Source organism: Platichthys flesus, chromosome 19 (genome assembly GCF_949316205.1).
Source record: "Platichthys flesus chromosome 19, fPlaFle2.1, whole genome shotgun sequence".
Lineage (NCBI taxonomy): Eukaryota > Metazoa > Chordata > Actinopteri > Pleuronectiformes > Pleuronectidae > Platichthys > Platichthys flesus.
Window position 1 is genome coordinate 9,218,803 of NC_084963.1, and position 19,310 is coordinate 9,238,112.

General features: G+C 41.0%; 3 protein-coding genes and 1 non-coding gene across 5 annotated transcripts in view; 2 read left to right on the top strand and 2 right to left on the bottom strand.

Moving 5' to 3' along the window:
- The window catches only part of ric1 (RIC1 homolog, RAB6A GEF complex partner 1), a 32,228-nt gene extending 25,507 nt beyond the window's left edge, over positions 1-6,721 (bottom strand). Inside the window, exons 1-2 of the mRNA XM_062412323.1 lie at positions 5,935-6,721; positions 2,013-2,120 (exon numbers count right to left, since the gene is read on the bottom strand). Coding sequence (XP_062268307.1) covers positions 2,013-2,120; positions 5,935-6,075 — 249 coding nt within the window. The 5' untranslated portion in view covers positions 6,076-6,721. The remainder of the gene's footprint in view (positions 1-2,012; positions 2,121-5,934) is intronic.
- Positions 6,722-7,119: 398 nt separating this feature from the next.
- On the bottom strand, positions 7,120-7,191 carry trnah-gug (transfer RNA histidin (anticodon GUG)). Its single transcript has one exon. It is a non-coding gene; the product is annotated as a tRNA-His (tRNA).
- Positions 7,192-10,675: 3,484 nt separating this feature from the next.
- Positions 10,676-13,555, top strand: exosc2 (exosome component 2). Its single transcript, XM_062413552.1, has 9 exons — positions 10,676-10,822; positions 11,308-11,409; positions 11,517-11,562; positions 11,665-11,754; positions 11,893-11,958; positions 12,055-12,123; positions 12,231-12,407; positions 12,572-12,700; positions 13,151-13,555. Exons 1-9 carry the CDS (start codon positions 10,707-10,709, stop codon positions 13,229-13,231), a joined length of 876 nt encoding a protein of 291 aa, XP_062269536.1. The 5' UTR covers positions 10,676-10,706; the 3' UTR covers positions 13,232-13,555.
- Positions 13,556-14,472: 917 nt separating this feature from the next.
- Positions 14,473-19,310, top strand: part of abl1 (c-abl oncogene 1, non-receptor tyrosine kinase) — a 31,537-nt gene continuing 26,699 nt past the window's right edge. For both annotated transcript variants that reach the window (XM_062413324.1, XM_062413325.1), the window contains exons 1-2: positions 14,473-15,027; positions 15,814-16,181. In XM_062413324.1, the coding sequence (XP_062269308.1) occupies positions 16,055-16,181 (127 nt within the window). In that variant the 5' untranslated portion in view covers positions 14,473-15,027; positions 15,814-16,054. The remainder of the gene's footprint in view (positions 15,028-15,813; positions 16,182-19,310) is intronic.

Consider the following 19,310-nt stretch of genomic DNA (forward strand, 5'->3'; position numbering starts at 1 on the left):
GTGGGTTCATCTCCAGAGTTTTCCTGAGGCGAGGTTTACAGTAAGAGGAGGGAAGATCCTGAGGGATGTTCTTCATGATTATTTTAAAAGGGGGGAAAAGGCTGTTTATCCCTCCCCTCATTTGGTTCCGTGTTAGGGTAAACTGTACCGATTCACAAAAGACAAAACAACTAAGGACACTATAGATCTATTTAGATGGCTGTTAAAGTTCCCCCACAAGACACCTGACTGTTGAGAATGAGGTCAGGGTTAAAGGGCAAAGGTGATTGACGTCCACTTTATCACCAATTTGTACCCCCAAGACTTCATCTGGCTATTTTGATGGTGCATTAAATGAACTGCGCTGTAAACCACAGAGCAATAACAACCTGTTTGAGAGGGAACTACTGTTTCGCTTTGAGTTGATTGACTCACAGTCAGACAGAGAGCTATTATATCTGCAGAGGACAAAGTCAGAGAAAACTGTAGATAAGAAAGAAAGTGTAACTGAAGCATTTCACTATTATCTCCGAATGTGACAGGACAGTCTGTCCAGTTACACACTGGTTTAACTACTACGAATGATCATTTGACGATTTCAGGAAATTATACTGGTAGATCTAAGCGGTTGTAACTACAGGAGCAAACCCTCCACATTCAGATGCTGTAGCATATTCTTATATCGCCACATTTTGAGATTAAATAGTTTTGTAAGTGGCCACTCTGGCAACGTAAAACCCGGTGCTACTTGTGACCTTTTGTCAAATGAACGACTTAAGTGATTGAGTTTCAAGTCAAGGCGTGTCTAGCTCCAGGAAACACATTCCTTTTCTTACACACATTCAAGATGGCCGTAATTCAAGAGTTCCTAGCAGGTTACGGTCAGTCTACAGAGTGTTTGTGAATAATCTGATCATATGGCAAATAATTACAAGTGAGAGGCATTAGTTGAATTGCTAAAATATTAGGCTTTCATTTTCAAAGTTAACTTATGTCATGAAGCCCTCAAGATAATGTGGTGCTTGGTTTTAGAGAATTTGCTAAGATATTGTTACCTATCTATTGTGATGGTCAGGCACATGCAAAATACCAATGCACCTTGTTGATGGGCTTACAATTGTATAGTAAGGGAGATATGCCCAGTCGAAGTCACAGAACGTTAGGATCATAAATGTCAGCTCCATAAAACGTATGACAGTGCGGCCTAAAAATGTAATGATCTGACATGGAGTGACCCAAAACAGAACCAGCTACAATTCTCCAATATCTTTTCCTATTTTCCTTACTTTCCATTATCTTTACAGTCATAACTTCTTGTCCCACCACTGCATATAAATTGAAGTTTTAACGAGCCGTAGACAGCTCAGGGGCTGTGTTTCAGTTCCGCTCTCGCTGATCTTCCTCGTATCTCAAGCTGAGCATAACAGCGAAAAAAATAGGACAAACTCCACTGTTTGGAGAAGTGCGCCGAGACTTGTACTGTTTCTCTTTCTAGCATTCGTCATGCTCTACTTTTATGCACCACAGTAACAGGGAAGCTGTCTGTGTCTGTTTTGTTTAACAGAAGGATCCTGCTAAGATTCTACTGTCAGTGTTTGATTACTGAAGCATCTTTGAAAGTCTACATCCAGTGAATCAAAGTGGTAACAAGGCAGTAAGTGGAGAGGTTACAGTAACAGGGAGTAGAAAGAAAACCAAGCAGGTAGAAGATGGGAGACAAGACGTGAATAACAGGAGAGAGAGGTACAAGATTGTTGGCTTGGTGTGTCGAAGCTATTAGATAAGAGCAACCTCTGCGACAAAAAGACTTACCGTCCCATTTTGAGGAGTCATATTCCATTAATATTACAATTACATGAAACATATTGATGCGGTTTGGGACTTCTTGTGTCTTTGATATAATAAAAATACTGTTAAATTACAATAGATTTGTGTCATCCGAGGTTAAAAATGTCTCGGCTTCAGAGCTTGATGAGGTGAACTTTGGTTTCGATCAAACCATACAAATATAAGAGGAGATGGTGTTGACTTACCGCCACAGCTATCATGGAGTCGTCTGGTTTCCATTCTGCCTTCTGGTAGAAGCCAAATTGGGTTGCCGCCTTTGAAGACTCGATATAGCTGACTATCAAAACACTGGGCTGAGGAAGAAATGGGAAAGAAAATGAATATTTAAAAAATCCCGCTGGTCTCAAAGCATCCATCTGGCATATATAGCAACAGCAACAATCCACGTTGTAGTTGTATGCAAACTTCATCATACTGTAATTTATCATTTGTAAAAAGATCATCTTCCTTGTTCTATCATGATCTTTCTTAAAATGTTATTTGACTTAAACTCAAATATTAAAACAAATTGTTCTATGACAAAAAAAACAACAACACACCAACATTGGTTTAAAAAAAATCTAATTCTTATTCAAAACATGCAGGAAGAGTGGCAGCAATAGAAAGCATGATAACATTTACAGCGATGATTGACGGTGATATTTAGCAATGCTGTGCCAGAAAGGGTTTTAATGCCACTCATTAGACTGCTTCGATGTTGCTGGCAAGGAAACAATTCCTGCCTAAATTATGTGTCAAACTAATAGGAAGCCTATGACACCTGGCGTCTGATAAACTGCTAATTCTTACCTGAGTGACATCCATTTAATAAACCTGTGTGCATCACAGACAGAGAGATGAGCAGGAGCATACACAGACTTTGCCTGAAGCTGTTGCCCTTAATTTGCCTCAACCCCTTAATCACTCAGGCAGATATTTGTCTGGATCACAGAACAATCACAACCAGTTCATTCCAATATCCTCTAGTTTAAAGCTGAAACCATTTAGCCAGACATCATAAACTGTTTACAACAAACAATACATGCGTTTATCTACAGTTAAACAGGAAGCAGTGAGTAACTTAAGGTTGAGTTGATTCAGTTGATCCAACATTCATTCAGATATAGAAAGTGGAATTAAGACACCGTAGCAATGCTGTTGTCAGTAAGACAAATAACAGTCCTTGATATTAAAAGGGAAAACCAGGACAAATGTTAACTGAGTGGCTTGAGTCAGGAAACAGGGGAGGGAAATATCTCACGTCACGCCTGCTATGCAACGTTAGACCTTGTACCCAGTCACTGTAATGTGAGAGCAGGTTCGAAGAATTTCCATCCTTCAGTGTCCTTTTCGTAGAATTAAAACTTAATGCCACTGATACTTGCACCGGTGAAGCCTGCTAACTGAGACAAGGTGCTTTGTATCCTTAAAGTTAATTATAATAAATAGGCTGATAGATGTAGTTCCTTTTCCAAAGTGGCTCTTTTCAGACTTCCAATGCTTAACCAACACACCACTTATCTATGCCTAGACACCCCCTCTGCAATACAGCCATGACGAGGTGAAAGAACATAACAGCTACAAGGCTACGCAACTGCGCTCCAAGGATTAGTAATAATGCCGTGACTAAACTAGCCAGGCTCTAGATGCACTGTCCAAGGCAGAGGATAGATGGGATTAAAGAGAATAGACCTTGTGGCAAAATTATTTCCAAAAGCAGCAGGGGGCAGGAAGCTGGGAGGGGAAACAGCAGATACAATCATCCAACACATAACCTGACCAATATTTTGTCAGAAGAAACCCATAGAAATGTAATAATTGCTTTTTTTTGTTTTTCTGAGAAGATGAACATGAAACGATAATAAATAGAAGATTTGTTGGATAGTTTAACAACAGCGCTGCCTCTGTGGGTTTTGTATTTAATGATATACAACCACATTAAAAAAATTCCTGAATATGAACAGATGATGGCTGATAGACTGGTGCTCATGGCTATTGGGGTGGCCCAGGATAACATTCAGTCATCCCTCTACAGTCAGGTATAGTTGTACTTTTGCTGAAGTTTAATTTGTGCAGAGCTGCTGAGATGATAATAGAAGCAATGCTGCTGTGCTAACAGCAAAGAGTCCTCCCATCCTCAGGAGACATGATTTCTGAGTCGAAATGCTTGCCAAGTTCCAAGTCCCAGAGTAAGGGAGTCCACACTTGGCGTATTTCTTATCAAGAAACGCACTGTTACTCCGGGAAGCAGAAGAGTACCACAATTTTATTTATCGGCCACATAGATCTGTCTTTTTGTCAAGATACCCGATCCTGCTATTTAAGTTCGTATTGGACTGTTATCCAATACAAGTGAGGGATTGGTGCATCCCAAGGAAATAAACAAACAAACCCCTCTATGACATGCCTGTGTGCAGAGTTGGGATTGATGGTGAACGGAAATATCATGATGGATGCAACATGTGTGAAAGGTGTAAGTCATGAGGAAGACGTCGCTATAATTGAAATTCCTGAAATGACCTTTTCCCCAGACGTCTTATTGATACTTGCAGGCAGACAAAGTTCTTAAGACGGAGGGGAAACAGAACATGCTCACATCCTGTGAGGGCCTCAGGAAGTGACCAGTGACCCCGATCCATTGTTGCTACAACCTGAAATATACAAACAGTGTGGAACACTGACAGCATTGAACAATGTGCTCCACGGCGGGTTATCAAATTAAATGGCTGATCTCCGTATCCGCACGGGAAAACCTTATGTATTCAAACACGCGAGGGAAGGATATGAATGCAGATACTCATCAGTGGTAGATGCAATCATCTCGCTAACAGAAATTTGAAATCAGAAATTTGAAATCAGAAATTAAAAATTGAATTTCAAACTAGAAAGGCAATCAGTGGAGTGCTTACCGTCATCAAGCCCCAATAGTCTCATTAACTAGATTTAAATTCACTAGATCCAGAAATTTAATTTGTATCCATACTCAAATTGTGTCCTAAGAATATACCAGATACTTTCCATAAAGATCTTGAATTATTCTCTGACAATGAAAATGCTGAAAAACTCCCTGTCTCGCAATGAAAAAAACAACACTGGATCTACACAGACGAAAACACAGCCTCATAGAAGAGGTAAATATTTCCATCTCATTAAAAAACACTGGCTTACAGTATTGTTTATGTGATGACACAATTAGTACTGAGAGAGTTATGTCATCATGACCTAACATCACAGGTCAGCACGTGAAATGGTCACACATGAATCGATTTAGCCAGCTGTTGTGATAGTGCTTGAAAGAGTTGTCAAGATTAAATCAACACAGTGGCTTCTCACACAGGAAGCTTTTGGTGGAAATAGTCATACCGAATCATTCATTGCTTAATCTCACAGATAAAGGCCTTGGCTCAAGAGTGTTTTGATGAGAAGACTTAACACTGCAGGTCTTGTAAGCCTTTTAGAGAAAAGCCACTTTATAACTGAGTGATAAAGATCCCTCTGTGTTACAATGCTGTGGAGAAACACGTGAATAAAAGGCTACAGTGCTGTGCTGACTCGATTGTTGACATGATCCATCCTGCCTGACAGGAGCATAACACAACATGCAACCAGCGAGGATTTCTTATTTAGACACCACCAGCATGTGACATGATGATTGGAATGGATCCAACTTCCCCTGATGGTGCTGCTTAAGGACAAAGACAGGTGAAGTTCATCTTGGTGATGAAATGCCACCACACCTCGGTCATGAATGAGAGGCGTGATTACATGTGAAGCATGCCATTCAAATACAAAAGTGCCGCTGCGTCTGTGACATTCACACGTATACGGATGTACAGTAGTGATGCGTAACAATGTCATCGGTCACCTGTAAGGTAGCTGGCCACGTTTGCCAGCACGTCAGTAATCATAGCTTCTGGTTGAGACCTCATTGAAAACACTAAACTGTTGCTCTCTGCCAATGTTATGAGAAATCGCCCAAGTTGCCACGCAAGTAGTGGCAAGAGGATCAAGTAATGGCGGTGATGAGCTTGTTAAAAACAGCCCGATCATCATCGCTGAAGTGAAAGTAGCATGTGTTGTTGTTTGTGTGGACAGCTGAGTCCAGGAGCGTGACCGGAGGGGACTCACCCGACTGAACCAGACGCTGAGCTGCGTCTCGGACAACACGGCGAAGTAGAACCGCTGAGAGCTGGGCTGGATGTGGAAGGGCTCCTCTTCGCTCCGCAGCGGGCAGAGCAGCCTCCGGGGCCAGCCGGTGAGAAAATACATGACGGCAAAAAAAAATGAATCTGTGCCTCGACACCGAGATACAGTGTCGCAGCAGAGTCGGAGCCCCTTATCCCCCCCGGTCCACCTGGGGTATGTTCAATCCGAGTGACGCATGGGCGGCTGATTAAGTTAAAAATAAAAAAAACTTTAAAGAGCTAAAGGCGGCCCCGATGTTTACACCCGACCGGGCTCTCGGTCCATGGATGCCCCCAGAGAAAGAGCCCAGCAGCCGTAGGAGCTACACAGCTAGCCCCGAGCTAGCGCTGGCTCTTCAACTTGAAGCTAACGAGCTTGACCGAGGCGACTGCAGAGGGAGACCGAAAACCAGAGAGAGCAGGCCCGCGGCGATACCACACGGCACCACGCAGAGGACGAACGGGTCGATGAACCGTCGCTCCCGCTGCCGTTTCAGTCCTTGCGTTGTCGGGACCAGTGGTGTTTGGAAACGGCAACGCGTCTGGTTACAACTCCCCGATGCTCCACCGACGCCATCTTTACCAGAGTCCGTGATACTCAGCGCTGATTGGCTGAGCGGAGACGATTGCGTCCTGTTGACATCTGACGTCAGCTCTCCGTTATGCGAGAGCTTTGCTGCGTAGAAGCCAACGTGACTCGACGTTGACACCTAGTGGTGTAAAAATAACATGCCCCCCGCAACCCTGCAAGAAGAAAAACACACTTTTACCACAACACAATGTTGTCATACTACTACTACTACTGCAACTACTACTGTAATACAAATAATATAGAAATCATTATGTATCTCATACAGCTCAAATATGTATACAGTTGAATAATGTGAATACATCACAGTTCAATGTGTAAGATTTATTGACAGAAATATAATGTAAACTAGAAATGTGTGGCTGTGGACTGAGCACTTCATGCGTAGAAGCCAACTGTACAGGAATAATTTTGGTTTTATTTTATTTAAATTTTTGATATATTAAATGTTTTAATTGTGGTCATTTATTAATTTAGTTTTTAAATTTACATAGTGTAAGATATTTTGCGAGGAATAGGTGATTGAAGTCAGAAAATTGCTACCGTGACCCGGATTCGAACCGGGGTTGCTGCGGCCACAACGCAGAGTACTAACCACTATACGATCACGGCTGGCCATTAACGATGAGTACCCAAACAAACACACATGATATTAGTATCTGTCCCTCCCCCTCGTCACTGCTATTATAATCCATTCACTTACTGAAAGTTATTTTCTTCAGACTTCTGTCTTAATACTTTTTGAAGTTGTAAACGTGAAAAACACAATCAATGTGTTCTATCCCCAAAAAAAGTTGAGGGAAATTTTAACCATTTTCTTATTTTCTGCAAATTAAGGTAAGAATTTTAGCATGTTAAAGCCTTCAAAAAGCCAAATAATTTGCCTGAATAATAATAATAATCCTTAAAATGTCAATAGGACCTCATGTCTGTCACTGCCTGTCAGTGCTCGAGCCCTAACTAGTATGTTTCCTCTAAACTGTACAATAGTTGTTGTTTTTTAACCTAGAATGGGCCCTTTATATTTATATACTTTATATATTTGCATCGGGAGCGGGAACTCTCTCACGCCGACCTATATGGAATGAAAAAAATTCAAAGTGTTTTAAATATAAGTAAATAAATAAATAAAAATATACTCTGCATAACAAAAATGTAAAACTACCCAATATCAAGCTACCAGTGTTGTGCAAGTTCACACCTCTCATGAACATGTTCAAGGTTCAGTTCCTACAAGTAAACATGAATAGTTCACGTTCATATTTCACCATTTAAACTCTGAACTAGTTCATAGTTGAGTTCATTTCATAGTTTTAAGGTGGAAAGTGAGAATGAAAGACTTAACTTGTTAAAGAAAACCTTATCCATCGCTACCCCTTGCCTTTACTGTCAGAATCTTTATCAGACAGATGTGCGCAGTAGGCGCATGCGCCGAAGCCCATTGCGCACATCCTGCGCAGAAGCCCATTGCGCACATCCTGTGCAGAAACCCACTGGGCACAACCTGCGCAGAAGCCCATTTCGCAGGAATTGCGGGCGCAGTTTCTTTTTAAATTTTTTACTGTTTTTATATTTAACTAATTGAAATTGTGTAAGATATTTCGCAATTAATAGGAGAAATCGTGCCTGCTTTATGAGATCGGTATATTGTCCGCTTAAAGATGGGTTAGACTGGGATTCGAACCCCGGTCCGAAGACGAACACTTTACCAACTAGGCCACAGCGGCTAATGGGTGCACCATGTGACTAAGCACAATCCGAAGATGGACAAATTATCCTGAGTGTGTGTCCGTGTCATTTTATGCTGCTATCGATAAACTCTTCAGAGAAAATATTTTCTACTTTACTACATATATTTGACAGCCTTACTTAAAAGTTAGTTTCATATATTTGGCTTTTAGATACATACTATTTTAACATACTTTAAAAACCTATTGTTAGAGAATAAACCAGTTCTTTTCCAACCTTGTCTACGGACTACTTACAAGAATCATTGTCTGCTGTGATGTCCTGAGGCTGCCCCCTGCTGGCTGCTAGGTTCCTCTGCTACTCTAGTTTGGTTTGTGCAGCTTGTGATCAACTAAAGTTGTCCATAAAAGAAAATCTTTAATATCCCTCAAGGGCAATTTGATGTACAACCAGCAATCAGTGCACGACAAAAATAAACCAATATATACAATGTAATAAAACACAATATAAAAACCCTATACACTAAGTAGCAGGGGAAAATTAGCTTTTAATAAATTAATTGATAAGTCGCCCAACAGAACATTATCCGCCAACTATTTAGATATTCTCGAAACGTTGTATTCTACTTTTAATTTCCTGTGGTGTTATTACCTCTGCTAAGGAGGTTATGATTTCACCTCTGATTTGTCAGTCAACAGGTTTATGTAATAAACTACTGGACCAATAACCACACAACTTGGTAGAATGAAGCTGCATGGATCAGAGATGAACCTATACGGCTCTGTCGAGCTCTACTGAGTGCTAGTCTAGTGAATTAATCTGGAATCTTCTCTCAAAAAACATTTCCCCCCCATAGGGTTTGTAGTTTGAAGTTATTGAGGTTTTATAAAGATGTGATCGAAAACGTCAGACCAAGTGAATCCACTTTATTTCAGCATGAACAGAAAAAAAAGAAGGGAGTTTCATTTCACTTCCCAACAGTACCTCATAGCAGCATAATGCATACAAATAGATGAATAAAAACCTACTCATTTTGGCAGCATAGTAGGGACATTTGCTGATGTCACCACCCGTGGCTCTGTGGACCAGCAAGCCACCATCTAAAACATCCTCCTGGATGGCTTCCTGTGTGAACAGTCAGGCGGCGGCTCGCACAGAATTTGCACTTCCGCCTCAGGTGTGTTCCTGACACACACGCTGCAGTGATAGACTGCGGTTAGAGTCAAAGATGAATCAATCAAATATTAAATTATCAGGTGAACAATTCAGAAAGCACCGCAAAGTAGAGGAGGAGAAGAAAGAACGATATAGAGGTAAGAATCACCCCGATTGTGGATATCATTAATGTTTATTTGTGTCAACATGACATGATACGCTATCAGTACAGGACTCTTTTGATATTTTTTAGTATATTTTTTTATTGTTTTTTATAGCTTACAAATTTGTCTGCCTGTGTGTGCATCTGTTTACAGTCCAAAGATCTTTGGGATGCATGACAGGGGGCGCCAATTTGAAATCTCGCCAGGGAATACGTTGCTTGTTTGGTCTGCATATGTTTGCCATGAGTGATGGGTAACGTAGAGCGAAGTCGAGTTAGTTGGTTTCGGTTAGGCTACATCGCTGACATTCTACGGGCACTGAGCAACGACATGGTGAAAGCATTCGATTTAGACAGCTTCTCTCCTGAAGAGAAAGTATTGAAATGTCCTGAGGGTCAGTGAAAAGGTGGGGCACTTGACAGTTCTAGGCATAGATATGGTTCTAGGCCAATGGATGTAGGGTTTTGTGGGATGGCAGGCTCTCATTGGCTGATGAGTTGGCGTATCAAGGGTGAATGAAGAAGGGGAGTGAACAATAAAGAGGTGGTCAGGTGGATGATAGGAGTGTCGGAGTTACGAACAAGAAGTGTGTCGTGTTTGCTGGACTTTAATAAAGTTACACTTAAAGAGAGAAGTTTCCTGTCGTCTATATACGAGGACGCTACAATATGAACGTGTTCACCCTTCAAAGTCATTATTTGTCATTGAGTTGCGTTCAGTTCATCGTTCTCATAAAAGTGAACTTGTTCAATGAACGCGTTCTTTTGCGTTTGTTCATGCACAACACTGTTAGCTACACAGCAGAAACCTTATCAATTTGTTCCTTCATCCTCTAATATTAAGGATGCGGGTACGGAGGAGGCCATAGGTATGAGAACTAGACTAATACAGGACATTTGTAAAGAATCCAACACGTTTGTGTGAGCATTGTAAGAAGGAGATGTTAGAACATGCATTCATTCACTTTGTAAAAAGCTCAAATGCATGTCACTAACTAGAAAATGATGCATGCTATATACTAATATCCACAGGTGGCAGTAGAGCGCGTATACTTGTTTGGCATCAGTCAGAGAGGGGGAGGAAGTAGACGAAGAAGAAGAGGAACCCAAAGTAAGCAGCATGGCGGCAGACATGAGATTACCAGATATTCGAAAACCAGTGTCACTTTCCACTTTCGACCGAAAGGATCTGGTGGTTCCCGGCGATGTGATCACGTCAGACACCGGTTTCATGAGGTACGTAGAGCAGAGTGCACCGGGGATGTGCCGGTGTCTGTGGTTACTACACGATGTTGACATGGATGGGAATCCAAGTGAATAGCTTGATGCTATTTGGTTCTGACAGCTAATAATAACATTAATATTAAAAAGTCAAACCCTACAGGGTTCTCCAGTTTAACACGTTTAAAACTAATGTACATCATTCATAAAGATTCAGTCAGTGACCAGTTTATTAAAGATATAGAACATATGCTCAGTCCGTCCTGACTGCCATCAACAATGAGTGGGTTTAATCAGCTACTTTCAGACTGCAATATCTTGTAGTATAAATTGTTATACGGAAACTTAACATTAATAATATTAAAATTGAATTATTTATAATATCATATGTTGTCTATGATCACTACCTGGAGGCCATTGTTAACCCAGCCTTTTCTTTATCACACATTTGCTTGGTTATATTTCATTATTAATATTGCTGTTTGCCATTTAATCCCCAGGGGTCATGGTACCTATGTTGATGAAGACAAGCTGACAGCTTCAGTCGCTGGAGAGGTGCAGAGAGTTGACAAGCTGATCTGTGTCAGACCTCTCAAGACCAGGTAATTAAATCAGATTTAATGAAAAGATTGCCATTTAACTGGTTCCTTATTATGGCTGCCTTTGCATATAAGTAATGGTTTTTGTCTTGTATTTTCTTGAATTGCAGATTCAATGGTGAGGTTGGAGACGTGGTGGTTGGGAGAATTACAGAGGTAATCCAATCTCTCTATGACTTTCCTCCTATGTGATGTGTGACATTTTGGACATGTCATTTTGGTCAATTAGACTTCAGTTGTTTTTTGTAATATGTCTAGGTACAACAGAAACGCTGGAAGGTCGAGACCAACTCTCGGCTGGACTCTGTCCTCTTGTTGTCCTCTGTCAATCTGCCTGGAGGAGAGCTGGTGAGATGCTATAACTAGTGATTCATTTGGAAAAGTGGTCTGATTATTACACTTTTAGCTGTATTATCCTGGAGGAAAAGGGAATTGGGCCAAACTTTCATTTATTACTCTCATAATTAATCAGATTTTTTCTTTTAGAGGAGAAGATCAGCAGAAGATGAGCTCACCATGAGAGAATACCTTCAGGAGGGCGATCTCATCAGTGTAACTAATAATTTATTATCATCTTAAATTTGTTCTGTCATCACCTAATGTTTTTTATCCATAATGACTTTGTTTCTTTTTGTCTTGTGCTGTTAGGCGGAGGTGCAGTCTGTCTTCGCAGATGGAGCTTTATCACTTCACACCCGTAGTTTAAAGTACGGAAAAGTAAGTGATGCAAATGTACACAATGATGTATGCGTATACAACAAAATAATAATAATTTAATCGGAGAAATGTCTTTGCTAATATCCTGCTTCTATTTTCTCACTTAGTTGGGTCAAGGGGTGGTGGTACAGCTTTCTCCTTCTCTGATCAAGAGGCAGAAGTCACATTTCCATAACCTGCCGTGTGGCGCATCCATTATTCTCGGGAATAACGGTTATGTGTGGTTGTATCCAACACCAGAAAACCAGGAGGAGGAGGCTGGGGGCTTCTACACCAGTTTGGAGGTGGGTGAAAGATGCACAAAGAGCAGTATGGAGTATGGAGAAATGTACCTGTGCAAAGATGCAACACTTGGTTTGTTTACATTTCAAACCAGAGTATATTTGTGTGTATTTTTCTGTCCATTTTGATAGTATTTTTTGTGCATCTCCTTCCTCTGTCCTTCCAGCCAGTGAGCCTGTCGGATCGAGAAGTGATTTCACGGTTGAGGAACTGCCTGTTAGCGTTGGCTGCACACAAGGTCCTTTTGTTTGACACCAGTGTTCTCTACTGCTATGAATCTTCACTCCAACACCAGGTAGGAGGCCCTGTAGTGACAGTCAGTAAATACAGTTTGTAACCTTAAATAATTGGTCTTGAATTACAGCCCCTGACTAAAAGATGTAATTTAATGGAAAGATATTGCAATAAAACAGTTGACTTTTCTGTGATGTTTTTTGCCATCTAGTGGCCATATTGGAAGGCCACAGTTCCTGGGCATTACTTGGAAAACAATTCACTCTGTTGTTCTAACTGCTCTGGATTTCATTGCTCTTTTGGGTGGAGAATCTGCTATTATCACATTGTTTACTTTCAATAGTAACATGGGGAAATAATACATACACAAATGAGGAGTTTTCTTCTAAACTTAGTAGATAAAAATCTTTGTTCTATAAAAAATTGTCCAGCAGAATAACACAAGATTTTGTAGTGACTAATTTTTTTCAGTGCAGCTGATCTTCAATTCTCCACTTGATGCTCTCTGCAGGTCAAGGACATCTTGAAACCAGAAGTGATGGAGGAGATTGTAATGTTGACACAACAGAAGCTGTTGGAACACGAAGCTTAGAGAACTAACTGTGATCTTGAGACAAGATCAAGACCATATCAAGCATCTATACATCAAGGACCGACCACCCACCTGAAGACTGATCGTTTTTCACAGAATCATCTGTATTGTGACAGCCTGATGGACAGTTAAACAGTTCTAAGTTTATTTTTTGAAAATAAGCTGCAGACCGTTATTTGACAGCTAATGAAAGAGATGAGTAACTTGAAAGATACTGCAACATTCAAAATTCACTCAAGCAGCTTTTGACATTTAACACAGAAATAGCAGAACACTTTGTACAAAAAAAAACTGTTGTATGCAATAAATGTTCTATAATTTTCAGTTTGTCTCTGTTGGTCTTAATGAAGAAATAGAAAGAAAAGCACAGTAGGATAAAATCTTCGCAAGGGATTATGTTTTTTATTTCTTTACCCATCAGCACTAATGAGGAGGTTGAATTTATGTGCACCTTCAAAATGTTAACATACATTCAGTGGTTCGCAGTGTCAGCTCACAGGTTCCTAGTTGGGATCCCAGCTGGGTTGAGGCCTGGGGGGAGGTCAGCCAAGTTTGTATGTTGTCCCTGTGTCTGCTTGGGTTTTCTCCGGGTACTCTATCATCCTCCACAACAATCACAGCATAACACATAACAAGAATAGAAACAAAACACAACTACCCTCCCCATAAAAACACAACATATCTGGATGTAAAATACAGAACAAAATACAGTAATAACTAGTACAAATAGAATAGGATGTCCGTTGCATAAAAATACACTTAATTACAAAATACATAACACTCTAAATTGTGTGCATGTGAGTGTGGATGGTTGTACCCCCACATGTAACCCAATGCCAGCTGGGATTGTCTCCTCCCCTGTGACCCTCAAAGGGTAAACATAATACAACCAGTGCACAATTTATATATTTTCTATTGGTCATAATGTAAATCAATCAGTGAAAACTTTATTTCATGAACTTTACACTATCATTAATACAGTACAATTTAAATAATTAGCTTTTAATTCTTAAATTGTTTATTTTAACTTGTAGATTGAACAGAGTGGAAAAAAACAACAACTGTAAAGTTTTCTATCTCAAAAAGCGTATCAGGTACATAGTATGCCCAGCGCACCTTCCCCTGTGACCTCTGACCCCTGATCCCCTCAGCATAATAAAACCTGGAGACGCGTCTCGTGCAATGGTACTAGCCCACGCACGCAGGTGACGTCAGACGTCGCCCCACCCACATATTTCTGTAAACCACCTTGCATATGAAGTATGGCGGCCTCAGCCACACAGACGCGATTCGGCCAAAGTTTGTTACTCACACTTTCACGCGAGAGCAATGAGTAAGTCCGCGGACCGGGGGCTCGGCAACGAAGAGCTCGGCGACCGTCAACAGAGGGAAGGAGCCGCGGGAAGGGACGTCGCTGTGTCGCCGGATGAGTTCCCCCGATCTCCCTTCGCCTCCCTGATTGAAGTGCCTTCAGTCCGGGTACCACAGGGGAAGAAGCTCCGCAAGACGAGGAGAGAGGACACGGAAGTCTGGAACTAACTCGCTCGCGAGGCTCCGGAGAACCCCGCTGCAAAACGTGTCAGCCCGCTGGGGTTGGGAATGTTCCTGTGAGACATTAAAGTGCACTTGTCGTGACTTTTTAAAACCCAGCGTGTCCCGCAGCCGGAGCCAACTGTTGACTGCTCGGTGTGCATTCAAGGCTCCGGCGCTGCTAGCGTGAGTTAGCCTCCATGGCTACCTTCAACACTAGCTTGAGGTCGCCAGCTTATCAGCAACATACATGTTTGTCTGGACGTGTAAGTTTCTGCTCACACTTTTCTCTTCTCCTGAAGTTTGTAACTATCTTTCAAAAGTTAGTAATAAGTGGTCAATAAGGCTGTTTTTCACTTGAGTGCTTACTGCTCCTGATTTAATGTTTTCTGACATTGCTTTTGTATTAAAGTAAGTTGCCCAGGGACAATAGGGTCAAGACTAACAATAGTTAACGCTCGGCTGCCTTCCACTGACCTTCTTTTCATCCATTCTCTGCATCTAGCACTTTGTCTCGGGTGCACATCAGCGTCTTCTTGATAGATATCAGTGTGACCTGCATCCCTCTTAAAGGGTCACCAACGTTAGCTTGTAACAAAAAGAGGTTGATATGAATTATAAAGATGAAAATCAGTGGGTGTGAATCTTAAATACTAGAGGGGGGGGGGGGGGGTATGCAGACGGATGCACATTTATCGATAGTGGTGTCTAAAAGGCCACTTTCCCATCCAACTAAATAGGAAGATGCTCCTGGTAGCAGGGTTTAAAACAGCTCTACTGACCACATTGAAGTCGGACATTTAACAAATCAATAGTTTGCGGGTTAAGTAATTCATTTTGCACAGAAATGAATTCAACTAATTGCTTGGATTATATGTCTGTGTGCTTATTTCATCGTGCACATGTTTAATTTGTCAAATTCATTGTCAGTGTTGTTTGTAGGTTTACTAGAAGTCAGAATCACTTGTCAAGCATCTGAAAGCATTTTATTTGAGAAAATATCACATTAATGAAATCCTCTCTCAACTGACATTGTGTTTTTCCCCCTCTAGATTCCCATGAAAAGTCTTCGTCTGTCCCATGAAGCAATCGGGCTCCATTAATGCATGATAAACAGAGACATACTGGAGTATTACGGTTCTGCATAGGTGACCTGCATCACCCACACCCCAGGAGCAGACAGACTGAGTTAGGGAAAGGGGCTCCCCTCCCTGCCTGGGGGGCTAACCTCTGGGCGGTGAGCAACCAAGTCCAGCTTGGAGAGTCCCGGCTGCGGCCTGGCACTCTGCCCTTATGGGGCAGCAGCCGGGGAAGTTTGCAGGGGACCAGAGGAGACCCAGTCTGCCGGCCTTTATTAAGGGTGGGAAGAGAGAATCGACACGTCATGGGATTCAACACTTTAATGTTTTTGCTGTGCACGGTAAGAGCAAAATGGTTGCTTATCATTGATAGCATTTTTTTTAATACAATGCCACACTGTTAACAATTTGATCCGTTGTACAGGTTTGTGTAGCCAGAAGCCTAGAATCATACACATTCAGGCTTCCTGTAGTCTGTCTGTCACTTTTATTTTCAACAAGTTCAATTGCAAAGTTAACATGAGCACCCGTCTGACATTGAAGGGATGAAAGTTGAGTAAGAACAAGAAATCTCGAAGAGGTTGCCATGCATACATATAAATTGTAAGTGTGTACTCACATTATATATCAACACAATTGTAGTTGCATCATCTTGCAACAGATTTGAGGTTGCGTAACATAGTGAAGAGAAAGTGTTTAAAATATGCAATCGTGTTTTTCAACAGTTGCTATCAGACTTGACACAGGGTAACCCTTGATATGGTTTGATGAGTCTGTGTCTTCGAATGGTCAGTTGCTTGGTATTTGTTGTCATAGGTTGTCACTTGACCAATTCAAAGTGTTTGTATTCTTGGGAAATACTACACAACAACTCATGACTTACTGTGTTTTACAAGGCTGACTTTAATCAAGCGTATAATGCGCGATAAACTGTAACCACTATGGTGTTGTATTGGTTCGGACACAGTAAACAACGGAGTTAATCTCAATGTGATGCAAAAGTGAGTTCATTCAAACTCCTAAGTCGTGGCCTTTACTGGTACATTCATTGTAGCATTTAAAAAATATGTTGAACTGACTAGCACCAAGACAAAGTGAGTTCCTCCAGTAACATGTGCCTTTTTTCTTTACTGGTTGATATTTATGCTTTCATATTAACTTGGATTATTAATATTCTGGTCAGCGATTTTCTCCATCTTTTGTCACATAGAAATAAACAGTTGCAACTGGGACTTAACCATTTGAGCCCACAACACCTCATTAGAAAATGATTGATAAAACCATCATCATTTGATTCAACTGTCAAAATCCATTTAAAAAGAGTTTTTCTGAACCGGTTCCATTATGATGAAGGGTTATTATATACCAGGATGGCTGTGAACCATTTGGTCAGTATAACTAATGATTTGCACAGAGAGCGATCAGAGACCATCTGAAACCATAGATAGATTCAGTCGTTCCCAGTACTTACCCTAGTCCTCACTAACCCTGACTTGATTGAAGAGTAGTTGGAAACATTCATTAAATAACCGATTTTATTTATGGAGGAAAGCATCTTCTGCAGTAGTAAAGCATCTTCTGCAGTGTGTGTGTGTGGTGGAGCTCAACAGCGTTTCTTCAGGGTTTTGCACACGATGCTGAGTTGTGTGGTACTACAGAGGGCTATATGATATTCTGCACTTGACAATTCATTTACAGGCTGTATCAAATCACTCACTATTGTCTGTGTAGAGAATATATAGTGACTGTGTAGATCATTTCTCCCTATGAAATCCTTCAGGCTCATTGGAACTGACCTTTTGGTACTTTGTTTGGCTATTTTTAAATTGAGAAAAATAAAAAGACAGAAGTTCAGACGGCTCCCAGACAAAAACAAATCTGAAATTGATAGTAAATATGTGAATGATTATCATAGTATCCTCAGAGCCACATTTGCCCCAGGGAGAGGCTGGCATGCTGCTGGCACCTCATTGGGCTCTACAAAACATAGATGTCGTACCTGGTGATGTTTCTCTCAGGCTTCATGTGTCTTCTACTCCATGACCATATAAAGCAGTGTGTTCGTTACCTGGTTCGAACTCTTTGTTTCTTCTAAATCCATATTTGATGACATTTTAATAGCATGGCAGTGCACAGAAAGCAGACTTTTGTAGCCTCAAACCTAACATTCAGAAAGCAGAAGTGAAGTCATCATGTACTTCACCTCTTTGTGTTACAGTCAGTGGTTTGATATTTACTAGTTTTGACTTATGGAATTACCTTTGGTAATGCTCTTTTAATCTTAATCCTAATCCTAATTTATGGCACAACACACAGAATATAACCATGGTTCGGGTAGGATTTGTTCTCTAACATAAATCTCACTATAAATATATGAAGTTTCTTATGCATCTGTGCCCATATTCTTTTGCTTAAACTACAATTGATCACGTAATTGGTATTAAGTTGGTGGCTATCACAATGAAAACAGTTTTTAAACAGTTGAAAAATAAAGCTTTAACAGATGCATCCAGCTAAACTGATAAGTTTACCAAATGTGTCTGTATGGCTGTGATTGCCACAGCAGGAATACTTTCCACTGACTCTTTAATGTCTTGCATAACACAGAGGGGGACAGGACAGGGAAGGTCAGAAAAACAGAATGAAACCTTTTGCCGGTAAGTGGATCGAATTTGGCAAAGGGTCAGTGACACTGGGCCCATTTGTTTTCCCTCTCTGCCCCTTTCCTCCTGCGATGAGCAGGTTAGACCATGAGAGGGGATGTGAGTCACAGTGCAGGAGGAGGGCAATATCAACACATGATTCTACGTCTTTGTGTTTTTATTTCTTCCCGTTGAGCCCCAACTAGTTAAGAGTCAGCCAGCAAGCGCCATGCAGCTTCTCCACAGGCAGGTTCAGACCTCTGCATGCAGCTGCCTGCGAGAGAGACAAGAGGCAGCGGAGGGCAAGCAAAGACCTGTCTCTGTTCTTGGCACCTCAGAGTACTGTGGGGAGGTATGATCTCACTGGCTAGCTAGCACACATTGCAAGGACTGAGCATGGTAGTGGATTTCAGGAAACATTGCATTCAGATAATGTAGTGTGCTCTTTAATTCCCCAATTTACTGTTTGATGGATTAAGGGATTAGATTATGAACTGCAGTAGGTAACAAGGCAAGTTTAAAACCAAGACTGAGCCCGACAGTTGAAGGTAGTTTTCTTTCTAGTCTAATTTTGACTTGTGTAAGTTACCTTGTAGTCACAACAATGATATTGGATTATTTCTGACTCTTGGCCGTTATCTGCTGAAACCGACCATCTATCATGACTATTATTTGTGTGCTTGCAACCTTTGTTCTACATATTATCTCTGCCCCATCATTTTATACATGGAAGTCTATAAATAATTTAATAAATACAAATTCTAGATTGTGTATCTGGAATGGGAGGTTAGGATAAGTTTTACTTTACCTGAATATTATTTAACTGAT